Here is a 20,033-nt window from a genome sequence, read left to right on the forward strand (position 1 = left end):
CTCAGTGCTTCTGCCAGGGATCCCTGTGAAGAGCACGTTGCATTAGTCCAGTGTTGAGGAGATAAAGGAACAGTAGTTTCTCTGACAGGGTTAGAGAGGGGCGCAGTTTAGAGATGCTTCTGAGATGGTAGTAAGAGGTTTTTCACAGATGTCTTATATGGTCATCAAAAGTCAGTTGAGGGTCAAACCTAACATCCAGATTAGTGACTGAGGAGGAAAGGAGATGTCCTGTCAAAGGTGAGATGAGGTATGGAAGATGACCAATAGGGGGAGCTTCAGTTTTGCTGCTGTTTAACTGGAGGAAATTTGTGCTCATCCAGTCCTGTATCTCCATTATACTTTCATTTATATTATTAAACTAAGATTTTGGAATATACAAAAGAACATAAGAAAATAATAAGTTAATCCTGTGAGAATGTAACTACAGTCAAATTCGTCTAATGGGCTCTGAGCGCTACAAAAACGCGGGTGATCTACACTCCACACTGTACCTGAACGCATCCATTTATAGTCCCACTAGCTTCTCTGTCCTGTCCTCTACTCTGTTTGTCGGTGTTTGTGTTTAGCTTAGTTTGTCTTCTCCTCTCCTCCTCCTCTCAACCAGCAGCAGAGCGAGGAAGAGGAGGACAGGATGAAGATACTAACTGATGTCTTTGTTCTTCATTCTTTCTAAACTTCATTCAGTATTTCGATGTCATGAATATTATCTATTTTACTGACATTTTTGATATCTTCCCAGTGAGATATTATTGAATTTATATAGTGACTCTGCTGGTGGGAACACTACTGTTGCTGCTGTAGAGACAATATTTTGTCATATTTAAATTATAAATCTATTCTAATCCTGTTCTGAATTTGACAGCTGGTTAGTGGCTGCAGCCTGACTACGGGAGGATGAGAAAATCACTGTTCAGATCATCCACTATAAGCCTGTTTCACAAATGTTTTGAGATTATTTTCTATGGCACACGGTGTGTGTGTTTTTTAAATAAATATTGTAATGATAATGGTCCAAAATAATGTGAACATGCATATTTTTTAGTCAAATAATATTTTCTTGGAGGAGGACCCCCAAACCCACTGACTAAAACCCCAGTGGGTCTTTGACCTGCTTATTTTATTTGAACTCTCTGCCAGACTGCTGTAGGTCTGAATATTTAATCAACTGGATAGCGTCATAAAGCAACAATCATATTATAACATTGAGGTTTTGCTACTTATCTGTTTTGATATCACTGTAAACAGAATATTTTGGGGTTTTGGATTGTTGGTGGGATATTCAATGACATCACCTTGGGTTCTGTGAAACTGTGATGGGTATTTTTTGCTATTTTCTATCACATGCATGCACAATTTTTTCATCTTTAATCTCCAGATCATTTTTACTACAAACACAAAAGGAGGCACTTAAAAGTGAGTCCACACAGAGCAAAATTTAATGTCTTGTTGCACAGAAAAGTACAGTTGGTAGAAACATGGCACAATACTTTGGAGTGAAAAGTCACAATTCAATAAGTACAGTAGATGGAACAAGAAGACATGTGCACAGGATATACAGTAAGTTGTCTAAATATGATGCAAACTCAAAACTTCCACCCTTCCTACGAATGCAAAACATTTACCTTACACTTTTTTTTTTATCAGCATAGAACAAAAGTTGTCATTAACAAATTGATTAAAATAACTGTCAACCATTCTGTGTGGTAAGGCACTGTTTGATATCATTTATAAAAATATTCTTGTTCAGTACTATCTGTCAAAATGACTTTCACAGCATCTCATTTCTATGGTGTTCACAGTAACAATGGTCTATATTTGCACATAGAAATACTTTGAACAAATGGCATTCTGGGATTGAACATCACATAAAACTGAAATCTTATGCAACATCTTTGGAACACTAGAAAAATAAAATAAAATAAAAAAACACCCACCACCATGGCACGCACTGTTATTCTTTTTTTTTTTTTTTTTAAATTTTGTGTGAGTGTATTTAGATTTGTAATAAGCAGATACTGCAGCACTGGATATTGTGGAATTTCTTCAGTTTCCAGGGAGAAGGGATGATGATGATTTCAGTTCTAAATTCCTTTTTATTACAAAGCTCACCTTTAATCTTCACTCAGACAAAAGATGGTTGATGAAGCAAGTTTTTCTTTCCTTCTTAATTCCACTATCAACACTGAAAATGATATGCAAAATCTAAGCATTTAGGCAACATAAAAAGCGACACAAATTCAAACTATAACTCACGGCTAAAAGGATGAAGTCAGAGGTCGGCACAGTTTGTGAGTACTTAGTTCACACAACGGGACTGGGCAATAAGAAAAGTTGAAGTCCAGTCTTTTTCAAATATTTTGACAAACAGAAGCCAAGAGCAGCTATGGTGGATGATGATGATGATGATGATGATGATTTGAATGAATTTTTCTAGGCCCGCTGTCTGAAGATCTCAACTTTTCTCTTACTTTACATCTATAAAGTTGGGGGAATTGCGAAACTGAACTGAAGCAGCAGGGGCCGAGGTATGCTGATGCTTTGTCTTGTCTTTATGAATTGAGTTCCACACTGTCCTCTACATTTCCCAAAATGCAACGGAATTATATCTTTCGTTAGACCCCACTTGGCTGGTAAACATCCTGTGTTTCAAATTCTACATCCCTAGTTTGTAAAAGAGACATTTATAGTCTCCATAGCCAAGCTGAGATAACCCTGATGACATCACTGTGACATCATCAGGGTTATTTTTTCAGACTCCTGCAGAATACTTGTTTCTGATTGGCCAGAAGGTGCATATTGTACACAGAAAACAGTATGGCTCTGATGCAGTGTCCTCATCAGTGCTTTTCTGCATGTTTGAGTATGTTGAGAACAACAGTGGAACACAAACTATTGGTTCAAAATAAAAATACTTAAAGCCACTTGCCAACAATCAAGCAGGATAATACATTATCGCTGTATATAGGAATTAGTCAGCTTTATTTCACCTGCAGCTGGTTCAAAATGCAGCAGCGAGACTCCTCACTGGTACCACGAAGACAGACCACATCCCCCCTGCACAGGCCTCTCCTCACTGGTTACCAGTAAAGTACAGAATTGGTTTTAAGATTTTTTATCTGTTTTTAAAGCACTGCATGGACTGGCACCAGGTTACATCTCGGTTAGCCTCTCATTAGATCCCCACCCCCTCAACTGATATTTTTAAAACCTGTCTTAAGACCCATTTCTTATCTTCCGCCTTTTAATAGTCATCATGAACACATGAATGGTCACATTCTGTTTTTATTTAATTTATTCATTTTCTTTCCCCATTAATTATTGGTTCTCTGTGCAATGCTGTTGTGTTTATTATTTCTTTTATTCTACACATTAATTTTCCCCTCGAGCACAATAAATAGTTCTGCAGTTCCCCTCAGCTCTACACAGCTTTTTAGCCTCTTTTAGTTGATTGTTTTGTTTTTCTGGTCTGTAAATGCTCATCAAGTTGGTTTTCAGCAGCAGCAGACAGCTGTTTTCAGTGACAAAGTTCTGATGAACCCACTGTACACTGCCTGCCCAGCAGTAAACAAACACAGACAGTAGGCCTACATAGATCTAGATAACTCCAGAGAGCTCTGAGGTCTAAACAGGCACTTTTGGCAGGTACCAGATATACGTCACACTACCAGACACTTGGGTGGGTGTTAAGACAGAACTAAAGTTAGCAACTAGCTGGTGAACATAGTGGATCATCTAGTGGCTAAAGAGCCAGATATTTTTGTCGGGAGTTGGCGGAGACCAAAACTTTATAAAATCTATCACTGTTTTGTTTGCAGCTGGTTGTGCTGCCCCCAAGTGGCCAAAAAAATCAATAAATGCAACTTTAAAGATCATTAAAAACATTCTGCATTGTTGACCATGGAAATAGTAGTTTGACAAAATAATTTTGACTCAAGGTGTACTCACTAGCTTTTTCCAGAGCTTTCAACTACATCTGACAGTCATTTGTCAAAGCTGTAAGTGACAACTGAAACTACCGCTAATGGAGGCTGTGAGATGTGGTTGAAAGCTCTGGAAGAAGCTAGTAAGCAGACACTGAGTCCAGATTATTTTGTCATAAAATACATTATTTGGGGAAAACAGGCCGTAAAAACCTAAATATGAGCTGTGAAGTAATGACGTGATTATGTTGAGATAACAGGGCTAGAAAAGCTTTAACCACCAGTCTCTCTGGCTTCCATAGAGAACACCTTCTTATGATAGAAATAAATGACTGCAAGCTAATAGAAATCATTCTCAGAGAAATGTGACTCAGTTATTAATAAGTATTTAGTACATGTCCATTTAGACCCCTTAACTATGTACTTAAATTGACAGTATAAAAGAAAATGTATTACTATGATATGATATGATGTGATTACTATGATAGACGATAGATAATAAATATTCAAATTGCCCAGCTCTACTGCACACACTTTACCTGAAACACAGGGTATGAACTTGGAATGCAACCCCTGTGGAGTTATACAAAAAATAAGCTTAGAGAAACCTGTGACGTCATCATGGTGAGACACAAATCTCTCTCAGTAAATGCAGTCGCCTCTCATATATATAGAACAAGTGCGCTTTAGTAAACTCCACTTCCCATGAGTGCTACACCACTAACACACCTCTTCACATCCTCGATGAGAAGAAATGCGAAGCCATGAGAAGTTTCTCCGTGAGAAGCGAGCTTGTGACCGGAAGGTCGGTTCAATCCCTGGACTGGCAGGATAAATCTGGGTGGGGTAAACGAAAAAGAAGAAGAACTTGCCCCTCCTCATTACCACCACTGAGGTGCCCTTGAGCAAGGCCCTTAACCCCAAGTGCTCCAGTAGAGCTGCTCAGTGGTCGGCAGATCAGACTGTGGCTGTACTGAGCAGCTTCCAGGTGTGTGTAACTGTGTGAATGTGATCAGGGTGTTCCTGCAAAAGAGAGGCTTCCTCTCAGTGAAACTTCCCCGAAATAAATAACGGTTAAAAAAAAGAGTGGGTGTTTGGACGTCTGAACATCACAGTCCACTTGGACAAGTCTTTCCATGGTTTCCTCCTGACGAGATGAAGGTAAGGCAAATAAGACCAGATGGAGCTCACATCTAGTGGTTTAAGGTCCTCAGACTGAGCAGAGGGGATGGTGCTCAGGTGCTGGAAGTCCACATGTGCATCTGTTTGGCGATCTGAAGCACGAATACAATGTCTGGCCGCTGGTCTGGGACTGGGTTGATGCACATGCTTACCAGGTCCCGCAGCTGTGAAAAGTGGGCTTGATTAGAAAGGATGAGACTGGTTTTATTCTATATTCTTCCCATGAAAGGACCAAAACAAACTATTTTAAAAAGGAGGAAATATTGCATTTGTTGGGGACTATTTTCCACGGTGGATGAATTAACATTTGGTGCTCTATTGAGTATTTCTGGCAGCAGGACGGTGTGTGTGTGTGATTAAGTCACAATAAACTACAGTGTGTGTGCTCATGGTGATGAAGGAACATGTCACCCAGTGCAGCAGTGTGACTCACTGATATGTTTTTAATAGTTTTTGGACAACAATGGTCTATGGCACAGAGGAATAAGATATATGAGGCTTTGATAGACACACAATACTTGTTAGTAAATTAATTTGTTGATGGTTTGGGTCTGTAAATGAGATTTGTTGATTCCAATAAAAAAAGAAAGAGGCTAGGAGACAGTAATTTAGTTTGTTCCATTCAAAGGGAATGGATTTATGGGCAATTAGATATGTAGCAATATCCACAGCTAGATGCCCAGAGCGTCCCACTTGTGGCTCTGCTGCTATCTGGGTCTATTTTTGCCACAGCTACTTGCGTCTCTGAAGCGTCAATTTACCAGTTAAAGGACAGGTTCACAATTTTGTGGTGTGAATATTAAAACATGTTTTTCTTGCTGTAATTCCTCCTGTTCATACTGACCATTAGAAGATCCCTTCATTCACTAACAATGTAAGTGATGGGGGACAAAATCCACCGTTCTCTTTCTGTGCAAAAATGTATTTAAAAGTTTATCTGAAGCTAATATGAAGCTTTAGTCATCCAGCTCAACAGGGAAACACTGTCTGAGGAAACATAAAGAGGCAATTTGTAAGAGATTTGTAAGGCAAGACTGTAAATGTGTCAGATATCCACTTGATATGACTAACTCAGACTGCTGAAGCCTCATATAAGCTTCAGATCAACTTTTAAATGCATTTTTGCACAAAATGACAGTGTGGACACACTGTAGATTTTGACCTCTATCAATTACATTGAAGGCACACTTGAAAAAATTTCAACTTATACTTTAAGGTACATAAATGCTTATACAGATGGGTGACAAGTTAAAAGAAAAACTGGTACAGGTCTGAATGCTTGATCCCTACAGCGAGGGGATCTGGTGGCTCTGTTATGCTGTGGGGGACATTTTGCTGGCATGGTTTGGGTCCACTTGTCCCCTTAGAGGGAAGGGTCACTGCGGATCAATACAAAGTTGTTCTGAGTCATCACCTTTATCCCATGATGAAACATTTCTATCTTGATGGGAGTGGTCTCTTCCAGGATAAAAATGCTGCCATCCATAGGGTACGAGGGGTCACTGAATGGTTTGATGAGTATGAAAATGATGTGAATCATATGCTATGGCCTTCACACTCTCCCACCTATGGGAGATTTTGGACCACTCCACCACCATCATCAAAACACCAGATGAGGGAATATCTTTTGGAAGAATGGTGTTCATCCCTCCAGTAGAGGTCAGAGACTGTATAATCAATGCCAAGGTGCACTGAAGCTGTTCTGGCGGACACTTAATGTTGATTTTTCCTTTAATTTGTCACCCGTCTGTATCGCTCAGCAGTTGATTTAAAATTAATGATGCATTTTATTTGTTATTGACATTGTGAAGCAGGGAGAGGGAGAGAGAGAGCATGAAGGCGAAAGAGAATGAAAAAGTGAAAGAGGGAGTCCTGCTGCTACATCTTTCTTTTCATCCTCTTTCATGGAGGCAAACAAAAAAACTGTGAAAAGTGTGAATAGGACAAAAAGCCTGTTTTTTTTGTTGCTCTACCTTTTCAGAGTAATGGTCAGGTGGGAGGGGAGGGTAATCACACTGCTCTATCTTCTGGCAGAGGGAGAGGAGGTTCATCTTGTCACCATAAAACGGACTCTGCAGTGCTGCCATCTAGAGAAAGAGACATCACGTGGATGAGAAAATTGGCATGTACTGGTGTTGGTGCAGATTGTGAACATTGGAAACAAAAACAATTCAGGTATTGTATTTTCTGGACTACCTTTCACCCAGTGCCCAAATAATATTGTTCTTGACTTACAGCCTGAAGGAATGAAGTAAAGTGCACTTTTTTGTGGCAGAACAGTATGACACCTGCTGACCAGACTGGCATTGGGTTTGGTGTGGCTATTCACAGTGCCCACGAGATGATGCCCTGACCCTTCACATAGCGCCACCTTCAGGTCATAGTGCATCTCTGAGCAGTGTCTTTGATCTTCATGCCCCTGTCAAGACGGGTGAGGTCAATTTTTTACGCTCTGCTCCCTGGTTCACTCACAAACTGCAGAAAATAAAAACAGCTGGATGTGTCTTGGAACGACACTTCAGACATTCTGGGTTTGCTGTCCATAAACTGGCCTTCCGAGAACATCAAAGAACTTACTCAGAGTCCCTTAAAGATACTCAGTCACAGTTTTACTCCAATCTAATTAATAACAATCCTGGCAACCCTAAGCATCTTTTTTCCACTATAATTCATCTCCTGAAGCCACAATCATCTTCCCAAATTGAGGGTACAGAAGAGCGATATAACAGACTTTTTCAGATCCAAGAATATCCACTCTCTGATGTCCAGCTCTCCCTCTCTGCCTCCTCCTGTCATCAACCACATTAAGGAAACCCTCAGGAAGATGACACCCTGCACTTGTGCCCTGGACCCCATTCCCACAGCTCACATCCCCATTCCAAGCCCTTTGATCACCCAAACTGTCAACCTCTTCCTTCAAACTGGCACTGTTCCATCTTCCCTCAAGGGAATCATCCACACCCTCCTAAAGAAGCCCACCCTGGATGCAGAAATTCTTGCCAGCTACAGGCCTATCTCCAACTTCCCTTTCTTGTCCAAGGTGTTGGAGGAGGTGGTTGCTTGTCAACTTCAGGACCACCTTAAACACAACAACCTATTTGAAAAATTTCAGTCATGTTTTCATTCAGCACACAGCACTGAAACAGCTTTGCTCAGGGTTATGAATGACCTGCAGATGGCAGCTGATGCAGGTTCCCCTTCTCTCCTGGTTCTCCCTCTTAGAGCACCTCCACGCCAAAATTGGGCTGTCAGACTCTGCACTTGTGGTTTCAGTCCTACCTTTCCAGTAGTCTCACTGGGTGGATGAAGGTCTAGATTGCTCTCTGTCACCTGTGGTGTTCCGCAAAGATCAGTTCTCGGCCCCATCCTGTTTACCCTCTACATGCTCCTCCTTGGATGTGTCATCAGTAGACATGGGATGTATTTTAATTGCTATGCTGATGATACCCAGCTGTACATCAAAACTGCCCCAAAACCTTCTGCAGCCATGTCACACATCAGCAGCTGTCTTAAAGAGATAAAGGACTAGATGAGCACAAATTTCCTCCAGTTAAACAGCAGCAACACTGAAGCTCTCCTTGTTGGGACTCTACACCAGTTTCAATTCAATTCAATTCAATTCAATTCAATTCAATTCAATTCAATTCAATTCAAGAGAGAGAGAGAGAGAGACAACAATTCCCCCATGAGTAAGCACTTGGCGACAGCGGTAAGGAAGAACTCCCCTTTAACGAGAAGAAACCTCGAGCAGAACCCGGCTCTAGGTGGGCGGCCATCTGCTTTGACCGTTTGGGTTGAGAGAGAGAGAAGAGGGTGGGGGGTGGGGACACAGAGAAGCAGAACAACAGCAGCAACAACAACAATAGATACATAATTAGCAGGAATCATCCCCCATACCTCATCTCACCTTTGACATTCAGGACATCCCCCTTTCCTCCTCAGTCACTAATGGGTGTTAGGAGTGACCCTCACCTGACTTTTGATGACCATATAAGACATCTGTGCAAAACCTCTTTCTTCCATCTCTAAACTCCGCCCCTCTCTAACCCTGTCAGATGCCTGATCTCATCAACACTGGACTAATGCAATGAGCTCTTCACAGGGATCACTGGCAGAGGCATCCAGAAGCTCCAGTACATTCAGAACAGTGCTGCCAGGATCCTGATGAGAGTGCGAAAACATGAACACATAACATCAATTCTGCTTTCATTGCACTGGCTCCCTGTCTCCTTCAGGGTTGACCACAAAATCCTGCAACTCACATACAAATCCATCAACGGACATGCACCTCCCCACCTACAGGAACTGATTACACCACAAACCTCCGACCGCACCCTCAGATTCCATGCTCCAACGGCCTTCCTAGCCATCTGAAGGCAGCACAGACCCTAGATTCTATTAAAACAGGCTTAAAAACCTTTCTGTTCAGGAAGGCTTTTTCATCTAAACTCTTATTACTTTCTTTATGTTATGTGTTGTATGTTTTTTAATGCTGTAGCACTTGGCAATTCACTATGAATGAAAAATGTGGTACAAATTAAATGTATTATTTATTTTCATTATTATTAGATAAACTTTTAAATGCATTTTTGGACAAAATGACTGTGTGGACACATTGTTGATTTTGGCCCTCATCACTTCTATTGAAAGCACATTTGAAGGGGATCTTTTAATAGCCAGTATTAACAGGAGGAATGATAACAGTGAGGAAAACCTCTTAACCTAACTGTTGTGTTAAGGCACACTTGAAAAATTCTGAACCTGTCCTTTAATGCTCCCCAGAGGATCTCTGTCCATTTCAGTTAACGGGCCTTTTTCACAGCAGACATTTTGACATGTCACAGCAGCAAAAGCACAGGTGTAAATAATAAATGAATGATGGCTGAAGTGTCAGGGTCCTGGTATTGTGCACGCTGGCTCACTGTCACACTGTCATGCATTACAGGGACACTTGAATAGAACAGCGCCATTGTTAATGTTATTAGTAACACCTGTGATTTTCCTACTGACAAATCAAAATATAAAAAAGTCCTATACATAACCTGTACTGACAACATACAGTATAAAGTAACTCCGACAAATTTTTATGATAAAATGAACTTGTGAGTTCTGAAAAAAGTGTTTCACTAAAAGTGAATGAGCCAATAGTAAAGAAGGGAAACTATGCTGAGAGAAAATAGATGGCAGGAAAGAAGAGAGCAAGGTATGAAGAGTGTCTGGCATCTCATGTGGTAGATGTGGTGATGCAGCCAGAGAATAATTGAAACTGACACATAATGCTGCTCATTGAGTCTCTGTTGGCCTGTTAAAACCTCTCGCATGCACAGAGAATCTTCACAACATAGAGGACTGTGAAACCATTGTCTCTGAAGATGACTGTCTCGACAATGGCTCAGCATTCCAATGAAATCCAAGGAAATATGTGGAAGAATAGAGCCTTATTATGTTCACAGTGGTGGCAAGCATCTACATGGACAGATGCTGGGAAAGGGATTTTTTTTTGTTAGTCAGTGTTGCGGCATACGTACTGTATCCAAACTGGTGATATTAAGCTGTAGTAATGACACTGGATTTGTGTTTTGTAAAAAAACATTTTTTCCATTGAAAGCCTACTGCTTCCTGAAACAGAGGATGTTGTTTCTTGTCCCCATTTCCCTTTTCTATTAGTTTTAAAAAACCAAAAACAAGGGACAGACCTGCTGATAAGCCTTGATAACAGTCGGTAAGTATCCTGACTATTTAAGTTATAATAGCAGGAACATTACTTGGCAAACAAAACCATAAAAGCTGTCTGACAGCAGTTGACTCAACTCCCTGCGGGTGCAGTGGAGCTGCTCAGTCAGAAGACTGTGTTGTACTGGGCAGCTTTCACATGTGACTGTTGGGCAGGGAATTACTACAAACAGATGATCTATTACAATTACACAAGTATTTCTACTTTTCTGGTCTCTAATTGTACTGGCACATAAGACTGGTGATTCCAGAGAAAGCTGTCACTTAAGCTTTGCTGCTACACAGAAAAGAACCTTTTTCACAGTAGGACAAGCACAGGCGGAAGTAATAACATCAAACCGAATCAGGATTGTACGCCTGTAACAGTTCTTGTTAAAAAAAAGGATAAAAAAATCAATGCAGCATAACCAGATATATGTATCTGAAATCATTTTGTGTCATCACTCTCAGCTGTAGAGTCGACAACAGTCATTTTTTCCATATATAAAATCATGCAACACACTGCATTTTTTTGTTCCGTTGTGACATTGTGAATTATATAGTGGATACATTTACACGATTCAGACACTCAAATAAAATGTCTCCCGGCATGCACTAGGGGATAGAGTCATAGACATTTATGTGTTCCCACATTGTTACTGCTCATACGCCAGTCCACTGTTTCCACATTTCCATTATTTATTCAAGTACTGATTAGGAGTGAATGTTGTTCGGTTCTTGCTAATGCAGAACAGAGCACTTTAATTGGATGGATTTACTTAGTTTGAAAATGTAGTCCTGTTTAGAATAAACTGATACATTTAGTGTTCAAATCACACATTCTCATTATAATGTTTTCTAGTTCCATTGTTCTGATAACAATCAGAAACATGACATGATATGAGGTCATGCCTCTTTGTACATTGTACCCCAAACTATATATTAGGATTGAGCTTGAAGGTCCATTCTTGATCGATCTGTTTGTTTATTGTTTTATTTTAAGTGTACCCAGTCAAGTCAAGCTAACTCAGTTATACATACATCTACAAAGAGCAGGGCCCAGTCCTTCAGTTTTATACCAAACTTTAGGTTTAACCAACATCTGTGAGAGGTGTTTTTGCTGTGTCATGTCTGCTTCAGGTTATGTAAATCCTTCACTACTTGAAAGTTTCAAACCAGAAGTTGAGAGAAGGTAATCAAATGATTAACTCCTCTCAACTTGAGCTGTCGAAATGAGCTCATTTTAGACGCTGTTGTGTTTTTACCTTTCGGCATTGCTAGCAACAGAGCCTAAGTGTGAACATATAACATGCATCAAAACACCCGCTCCTGCTGTTTTGTTTGTGTGCTGACACACCAAGAGCATAGAGATCTGTGAGGATATGTAGCGGTTGTATTTCACATTGTTGAGGCTTGCTAACTCTCCAGAGAGCAGCAATTTCATATGATTATATGATATGATGATTCCCTCACCAAATCATCATTTCCCCTCTGTCTGTGTGGCACTTCCATTGTGTGCTGCTTTGAGGTGTAAAATGACATGACGTGATTATGGGAAATGCAGAATCCAGTGTTTTTGGAGTTGGACCCATAGGGGCTAAAAGTTAGGATATCTCAGACTCTGCTGATCTGACTTTGATCTTTCTTTTTAAAAACCTGACCCTCACAATTTCCCAAATGTTATGCAAGTACAATACTCCGTCTGTCTAATAGTTTGGTCAAGGCACAGACATCTGACAACTATTGGAAACCCCGACCTTAATCTAACACCGCCCACAATCACCAAAACCTTCCACTTCTAAATCTAGATATATTCATGCTCCCACTCTTTTGATGTTTCCACCCTCAGGATAAACTGCATTTTAGATCCTGTGTTAGTCATCATCAGTATGTTGTTTGTTTTCCCACAAAACACTTTTCTTTAGTATTTGGGGGGTGTAATAAACTTTGCACTAGGGCTTTTTTGCTTTTAGAATAGGTAAGTTATGATTTATCTAAATTGTTCCTTGCCAGTATATTAAATTTGATCTGAGCTTACCTCATACAGAAGACATCCCAGGGACCAGATATCTGACTTAAAATTGTATCCATTCTCATGGATCCTCTCTGGTGACATATAGTAGGGTGTCCCCACTGAGAGAGAGAGAATAACAGACAGATAAAATGATCCAAAGTTAAACAAAACCACTTGAGAAAATGAGTGTTGTACCTTAGTGTAGTAAATCAGTACATATAAATTGTCCCTGAATCAACTCTTTTTGACATATTGTTACGACTTTATATACCTACCATTAGTTTTGTCATTTTCTTGAATCAGCAGTTACTCACAGAAATATCATGCAGCTGAGCTGTAATCTATTGGTTTGCTAATATAAAAAAACATGTGCAAGGCATTCATGTACAACATGTACAGTATATTTATGTATATTGTGTATGTAGATGTGTGTAAGTGCCTTACCTAAAGAGTGTGCTGCAGTGGTTTTAGAGCTGAAGAAGCGGCCTAATCCCAGGTCACCCAACTTTACTTCCCCTGTGGCTGTTATGAACACGTTGGCTGGCTTGATATCTGGTACACACACACACACACACACACACACACATTTAAACCTGGGAATATACACACCCTTTTTCATAGTAACCATACTGTACTTCTGTACCAGACCTGAAATGTTTAGGCTGAACTATCATCAGAACATTTTGGAAACATCTAAAAACGTGGTCACAGCATGGACACTACTATATGTTATGTACTCTACAATCATGTATCTATTCATGTATTCATGTACGCACTGTGTAAATACATTATGGCTAAAGATATGCCCCTATTGTGATTTGCTTTCTTGTGTTTGAATTGTGACTCTGTAGAATAAAAGAGGTGGAGAAAGGAAATGAAAATGTTACAGTTTTTTAGGTTTCATTACCTGCATGGTTCAGTCCACATCTTCAATATTCTTCACACAGTCAACACAAACTGCAACAATTATGGACCAAACTGTGACACATTTGCATTGCTTTTACACAGAAAGCATTCACTGACTACTGCCTTCAAATATCCTGAATACTTTTCACACTCAAACACAAACAAGCAACAAAACTCTGTGGATCTGCGGCACATTTATATCCTCACTTCAGAGCTCTTCAGTTTATGTTAAATAAGTAACATGTATTAACATGGACAGCAATCTGCCAAATCATAACCTAACTGAAATACATCTATATTCAACCAAAAAACAAGACGTGCTGTCAGAAATAAAGCCCACTGAAAGCTTTTCTGCTGCATTTCTATGACTTGTTCCTGTAGATACACTGTAGTACGTTCTATAGAGAGCTACACATCTGACTGTATTTACACTATATATACTATATACACATTTCTACACTATCAACCATTAAAAAACAACATATACACAATAAAAAATAAATTCACTACAAGATTTACTCCACAGACTGCCATAAAAAGATCATCATGTGTTGGCTGTTGTTAGTGTTTTTATCTCAGTGTGTTCTGATTGACACCTGAGTTGTGTTCATATCCGCTGGAAGGATTTGCTTTGAAAAAATAACTGCTGTGCCCTCTAGCGTGTTGGTAAAGTTGACTGTGTGAAGGAGTTTCGAAGATGTGGACTCAGTATTGAACCATGCATATGACCAACTGTAAAAAACTGTGATGGTAAACACATTAAGTGAAAGGATGGCTTGGTTAGAGTAGAAGGACGAATGACAGGATTAAATATATCAGTAGACGATGATACAGTGTGCATGGTATAAGTGACGACAAAGAGAAGGGTGAGTAAATCTGGGAGGAGTTGTTTACCACGGTGCATTACTCTACGTGAATGCATGTGCTCCAGAGCGCTGCAGAGCTGCACAAAATATTTCCATATAGTCCTTTCTGGGATGAGCCGCCTCTTCTTCTTGAAGTACTGAACAGAAGATAACATGCTTACACACTAGTAATCAACTTATCTTTTATTTCTGGATGTAATGTCTGTTGGGTTTTGACCACTTTCCTGCGTACAGTATCTGTGCACTGTCCCAGAGGACTTTGTGGTAATTCCTGACCTTTATCATCTGGGACAGATCTCCAGCATCTGCCAGCTCCAGAACAATGTTGAGCTCATTGTCTTCAATAAAGGAGTCTAAGTATTTGATTACGTTGGGGTGATTCAGCTGCTGCAGTGGACAAAAAGGAGAAACATGTTTAGTTTAACACAGCATACAACAGCTCTGACAATCAACAAGTACAGCTGAGCTCATGCAATAGTGTGGGCAAATAGAGCTTCAAAAAAGAAAAATCAAATACACATTCAAATGCAGTCTCAGTATTTGCCCTTGTCCTCAGACTTTCATGTAAAACAATGCTGGAAAATAATTGATTTCCTCACTGAGCTACTGAAAATAGTGGCTGTGGTTGATCAACTTTACCTTCAACAGATCGATCTCTTTGATGCAGTCCTGGCGAGCCTTGGCATCCATCATCTCAAAGATCTGCAGTGACAACATAAGTAAATATAAATGTTTCGTAGGTCATTTAGAAACAGTGTTTCCGTTACATAGTTGTCCACCAGAGAGCGCTGACAAGTTGACTTTTACACTTTAAATGTCTCAAGCGCAACATCTTAGTAACAATAATTTAAAAAACAAATTTAAAGAATGTTGTTAGAAAAAATGTTTTATGTTGTGTTTATGTTAAAAAACTAATATATATATCAGATTATCAGATTTTTTAAATTACTACTACTACTGCTACTACTACCACAACTACTTCTAATACTACTACTACTACCGGTATCAGTAAACTGAACTACATTAAGTGGACAAGTGGACTCTGATACTGGATTTCTGTGGAATCCCCTAAATTTGGATGTTAAAAAATGTTAAATAAAATTGTAACCAAGACATGTAGTGAGTGAGACATTGTACAGTGTAAAAATCAACTTGTCAGTGCTCTCTAGTGAACAAACTATGTAATGGTGACATTGTTTCTAAATATGATATTCTGTACTGACATATATGCTGCTTCCTATATATCTGTAATGAGCAAAAATTGGTGAATACTGTCAACCACGCCAATGTATATCGGTCAGGTTCAAGGTTTTACCACCAGGTTTGTCACCAGTGGTCAAATGTACTTGATACGTAAAATATATACAATATTAAATTGGCCAATTGAGACATATTAGTGTGATCAAGCCACCTTGACTGTGAATCTATATGAATATTCAAAGCAGTAGTCCTGAAGTGGCAAAGTACCTGGACTTTCTTGAGTGCAACCAGCTGTCCCTCCAGCAGGTATGTGGCTTTGTAGACCTCGCTGAACTGGCCCCGACCTATCTTCTTCTCAATCCGAAAGTTTGACAGAGTGCAGCAGTACTTACAGCTTGGCATGTTTTTCTGTACAAGAAAACACCATATTCAAAGGTTGAACATTTAAGAGCATTATAGAGCTTAGCTGCATCTAATAAATCTTGCTTTCTTACTTGTGGCTTTTAATCATGAGTCAGACTACAGTCAAACACTGACACTGTTTATTAGGTGTGTTTCCTGTTTTTATTTGTATTGTTTATCTGCGCATTAAAAAAAATCTGAGTTGAAAAGCTGTAGGTTTGAAAAAAATCTCAAAATAAGCGATGTACTGATGAACGCAATATGCGACAAAGTAAATGGAAACAAACTTGGCAAATAAATGATGACGTACATTTAGCATGTGACTTAAACATCGATGAGGAGACTATAACATTCCTCAGATTAATACATGCAACAAACAGCAATGTCTTATTTCCATCTTGTTTTTGCTCTTGACTATCACTCTTTTAATGACGTCATCTTGTTGTGCCCTCTTCTTCTGCAATGGTTTAATGGCACTGACTGGAGAATTAGCACCACCAGCTGTTTATCTCGACTAGTGTCCCAACTCCAAATAAGTGCATAACAGCACTGAATGTGAAAACACATTAATTTGCAGATTTTCTGGAAGTTCAGTTAAAATGTTTCGCTACATTTGGATGGAAACCTAGCTATTAATTGGTTTGGATTGCGCTGATCTCCTGACAACATACTCTTCCTAGCTTTTATTTAGGAATATGAACATATCTACACAGTGACAGGTGCTTGTATTTAGGGCCAGCTGCTGGGATGGAACACAAACTGAAGCACAAATTCAGTCGTGACAACTTTGTACACTGCCAGTTAATATATTCTTGATGGATCAAATTCTTAACAGCAATTACTTCATCACCGAATGATCATCAACATCTCTAAACATCTGAGTATTGAATATTTGTGGCCGGACTTATGCAACTTAGAGGAGTTTGTGGGGTTTTTTTTAATAATGGGAAAAACACTGCATCGTCTAGATGTCCAAAGCTGATACAGACAGATCTATATGTAGAGATTTACCATTAAAGGAACAGTTTGACATTATGGGAAATATACTTGTTCACTTTCTTGTCATAACATTAAGACTGGAAACAGGGAAAATGGCTAACCTGGCTCCATCCAAAAGTAATAAAATCCACCTATCAGTACCTCTAAAGCTCACTGATTAACACTCTATATTTTGTTGTGGTTGTACGGGGTGTTATCCGATGACACATAATCCCACATAAAGCCACAACTTGTTTTTTTTAACTTTTTGTTTATTTACAAAGCCAGGTGAGCTGTTTCCAGTCTTTGTGCTAAGCTAAGCTAACCTGCTGCCGGTGGTAGCTTCATGAGAATGATGACCAGAAAAAAACTGTAATTACATCCACTCTGATTCAATGTCGTAAAAGATTTGTAAGGGCACTGTGCATTTCCATATAGTGTATGGTGAAGTGTGAGCACTGATCTCAGTATATGCTAACTTAGCTCATTCCTCCAGCTGTTCTCAAACATATGAACAGCATGTTTGAGCCCTAAAACTATCAGAATTTAGAAGAGAGGGGGTAGCAAACCTCACTAGCAGTTGTATTTACACCTATGTAATGGAAATCAGGAGATACAATAGACATAACATGATTTAGAACATTTATCTTTTTCTCTAGACGCTAGTTATTTTGAACCTGTCTGATAATGTCCTACGTCCTGTACCAGATGTCGTACCTGATCCTCTTGACCAGGTATCTTGTAGATATTGTTGTGGTTGTCTAAAGTTGGCTGGTTGTTGTTCTGTGCCTCCATGGTGGCATCACACCCACGTACAACTGTAAACATATCAAAAACATATCAAAAAAGATAACAGTTAAAATCTGGATTTATTCTGCATATTTGCACAGTTCCAGAACATTTGACGTTGCAGAGCATAAAAACACAATGTACAACTTAAGTGATAAGAGGCAGGTGAAAGATAAAGCATGAAAGCAAGGTGACATGTTTTAAGGACAACAGGCTGCATGTAGTCTGCATAGGTTACATTGTCTGAATTATAACAATTTTGCTTTCATGCTCAAACTTAAACTTACATGATGACTGATTGTGGAAACTGTGTGTATGAAGTATTAGTGTAAAGGAATGTGCATGTGCTGACATCTGCAACATTACAATTCAGTAACAAGAACATAGACACTAGTCAGTATTTGATATTCCTATCACTGACTGGGTAAGCTCATCTGTAAAATCTCCCTGAATCCTCATTTTATTTAATGAAATTAGTAACACAAAGCTTAATGGCTGTTCCACAATGATCATAATATTCCAGCCAGAGCTGCTCAGAACTCCAGCATGTGAGCTGATGTCGAAACATAACCAGAATGCTCAGAGAGAGTGCACAAATCCACCTTGCCTGCAGGACTGTCTACATGTGTTCAAGATCTGTATCTGGATCTGCATCTGGATCTAGGTTTAAACAGACATGGGAAAATACAACAGTGTTGCTGAGTTTGCAAGAATACCACAGGATGTAACTTCTGACTTTACCTGTGATCAATGTGTGATCAATCATATATCAAATAAACCAGAATTTTTCTTTAACAAGGAGTTAATATGTCAATGTTGGGCATCCCAGCGGCCTAAAGGTTAATTACCACATAAATGCAAAGTCCAATGGTTGACTCCCAGCCAAGGACCTTCATGTCTACACAGTTTACAATTTCATTTAGCAGATGCTCTTATCCAAAGTGACATACACGAGAGTTAAAACAACACTAGCAAGGATCTAGTCAGGAGAGAACAACACAAATAAGTGCCATGAAGCTAAGCTCAGGCCCAATAGGACATAAGTGCCAACAGGCAGTGCACAGAGGCAAGGATGTGCACTGCAGGATAAGTTTTTTTTTTAAATCTTATTTTATTTTACAAGTCCATCAGGTGCAGAGGTGTTTGCAAAAGAGCTGGATCTTTAGCTTTTTCTTAAAGATCAAGAGGGCCACTGCAGATCGAATAGAGTTTGGTAACTCGTTCCACCACCAGGGAACTACAGAAGAGAAGAGTCTAGCTAGTGACTTAGGGCCCTGCTGTGGTACCAGGCGCCTTTTATTGGCAGAGCATAGTGAGTTAGTTGCTGTTTTGTAAGCAAGCATCAAGATTTTGAATTTGACGCGGGCAGCCCCCGTTGCTTAGGACTGGCAGTGGGTCAACTCAGTCCCGGCGGGCCGCCAGGCTTGCAATACACTGGTGGAAACCCTGCAACTACCACGACTTGAGGCTGAAGCCAATGCAGAGGTCATTTAAAGTGTAATACCACCAACGGCCACTAGATGCTGGCTCCAACGGATTCAATCATTTTTTTAAATCTGTCATTATGGTCTCACTTGCTAAATTTTGGTCCTGCAATAAGTGTGCTGGTGGTCATTTTGAAAATCATTGCTCCATTAATAAGATTTTAAGATTTATAATAGCTTTGATGTCTGCTGTGTGGGCATTGATTGACAGCTGGCTCACCTGATGCTCTCCCCAGCTCCAGGGCTCGCACTAAGTTGGACTATTGTCACGATATTTCGTATTTAAGTTTAATGTTACTTGATAACTATACCTGCCATGTTAGTATAATTTAGTTAAAGTAGCTAATGTTAGCCCAAGTGTGCACCGCTTGGTGTTCCCAGTAAGCTAGTGTTAGCTTAGGTCCAAGGTAGTGGGACTTGTTTCCAGAGTGTGAAAGGCAACATCCCACACTACTTATTTGGAAGGTCCTGACTCCAAACGGAAAAGATGGCGCCAACCATAAGCTGCAACTCTGAGCTTCAAACTGACTCCCATGCAAACCAATGGGTGATGTCACACCTTGCTACACCCATCTTTATA

At 39.7% G+C, this 20,033-nt stretch overlaps 1 protein-coding gene across 2 annotated transcripts in view; it reads right to left on the bottom strand.

Annotated features, from left to right (window-relative positions):
- Window positions 1-1,414: 1,414 nt before the first annotated feature.
- The window catches only part of nek6 (NIMA-related kinase 6), a 41,196-nt gene continuing 22,577 nt past the window's right edge, over window positions 1,415-20,033 (bottom strand). For both annotated transcript variants that reach the window (XM_067574255.1, XM_067574256.1), the window contains exons 2-10: window positions 17,898-17,998; window positions 16,068-16,208; window positions 15,240-15,302; window positions 14,877-14,987; window positions 14,629-14,737; window positions 13,273-13,380; window positions 12,853-12,947; window positions 7,076-7,189; window positions 1,415-5,266 (exon numbers count right to left, since the gene is read on the bottom strand). In XM_067574255.1, the coding sequence (XP_067430356.1) occupies window positions 5,156-5,266; window positions 7,076-7,189; window positions 12,853-12,947; window positions 13,273-13,380; window positions 14,629-14,737; window positions 14,877-14,987; window positions 15,240-15,302; window positions 16,068-16,208; window positions 17,898-17,998 (953 nt within the window). In that variant the 3' untranslated portion in view covers window positions 1,415-5,155. The remainder of the gene's footprint in view (window positions 5,267-7,075; window positions 7,190-12,852; window positions 12,948-13,272; window positions 13,381-14,628; window positions 14,738-14,876; window positions 14,988-15,239; window positions 15,303-16,067; window positions 16,209-17,897; window positions 17,999-20,033) is intronic.

This window comes from Thunnus thynnus, chromosome 19, assembly GCF_963924715.1.
Source record: "Thunnus thynnus chromosome 19, fThuThy2.1, whole genome shotgun sequence".
NCBI classification, from domain to species: domain Eukaryota; kingdom Metazoa; phylum Chordata; class Actinopteri; order Scombriformes; family Scombridae; genus Thunnus; species Thunnus thynnus.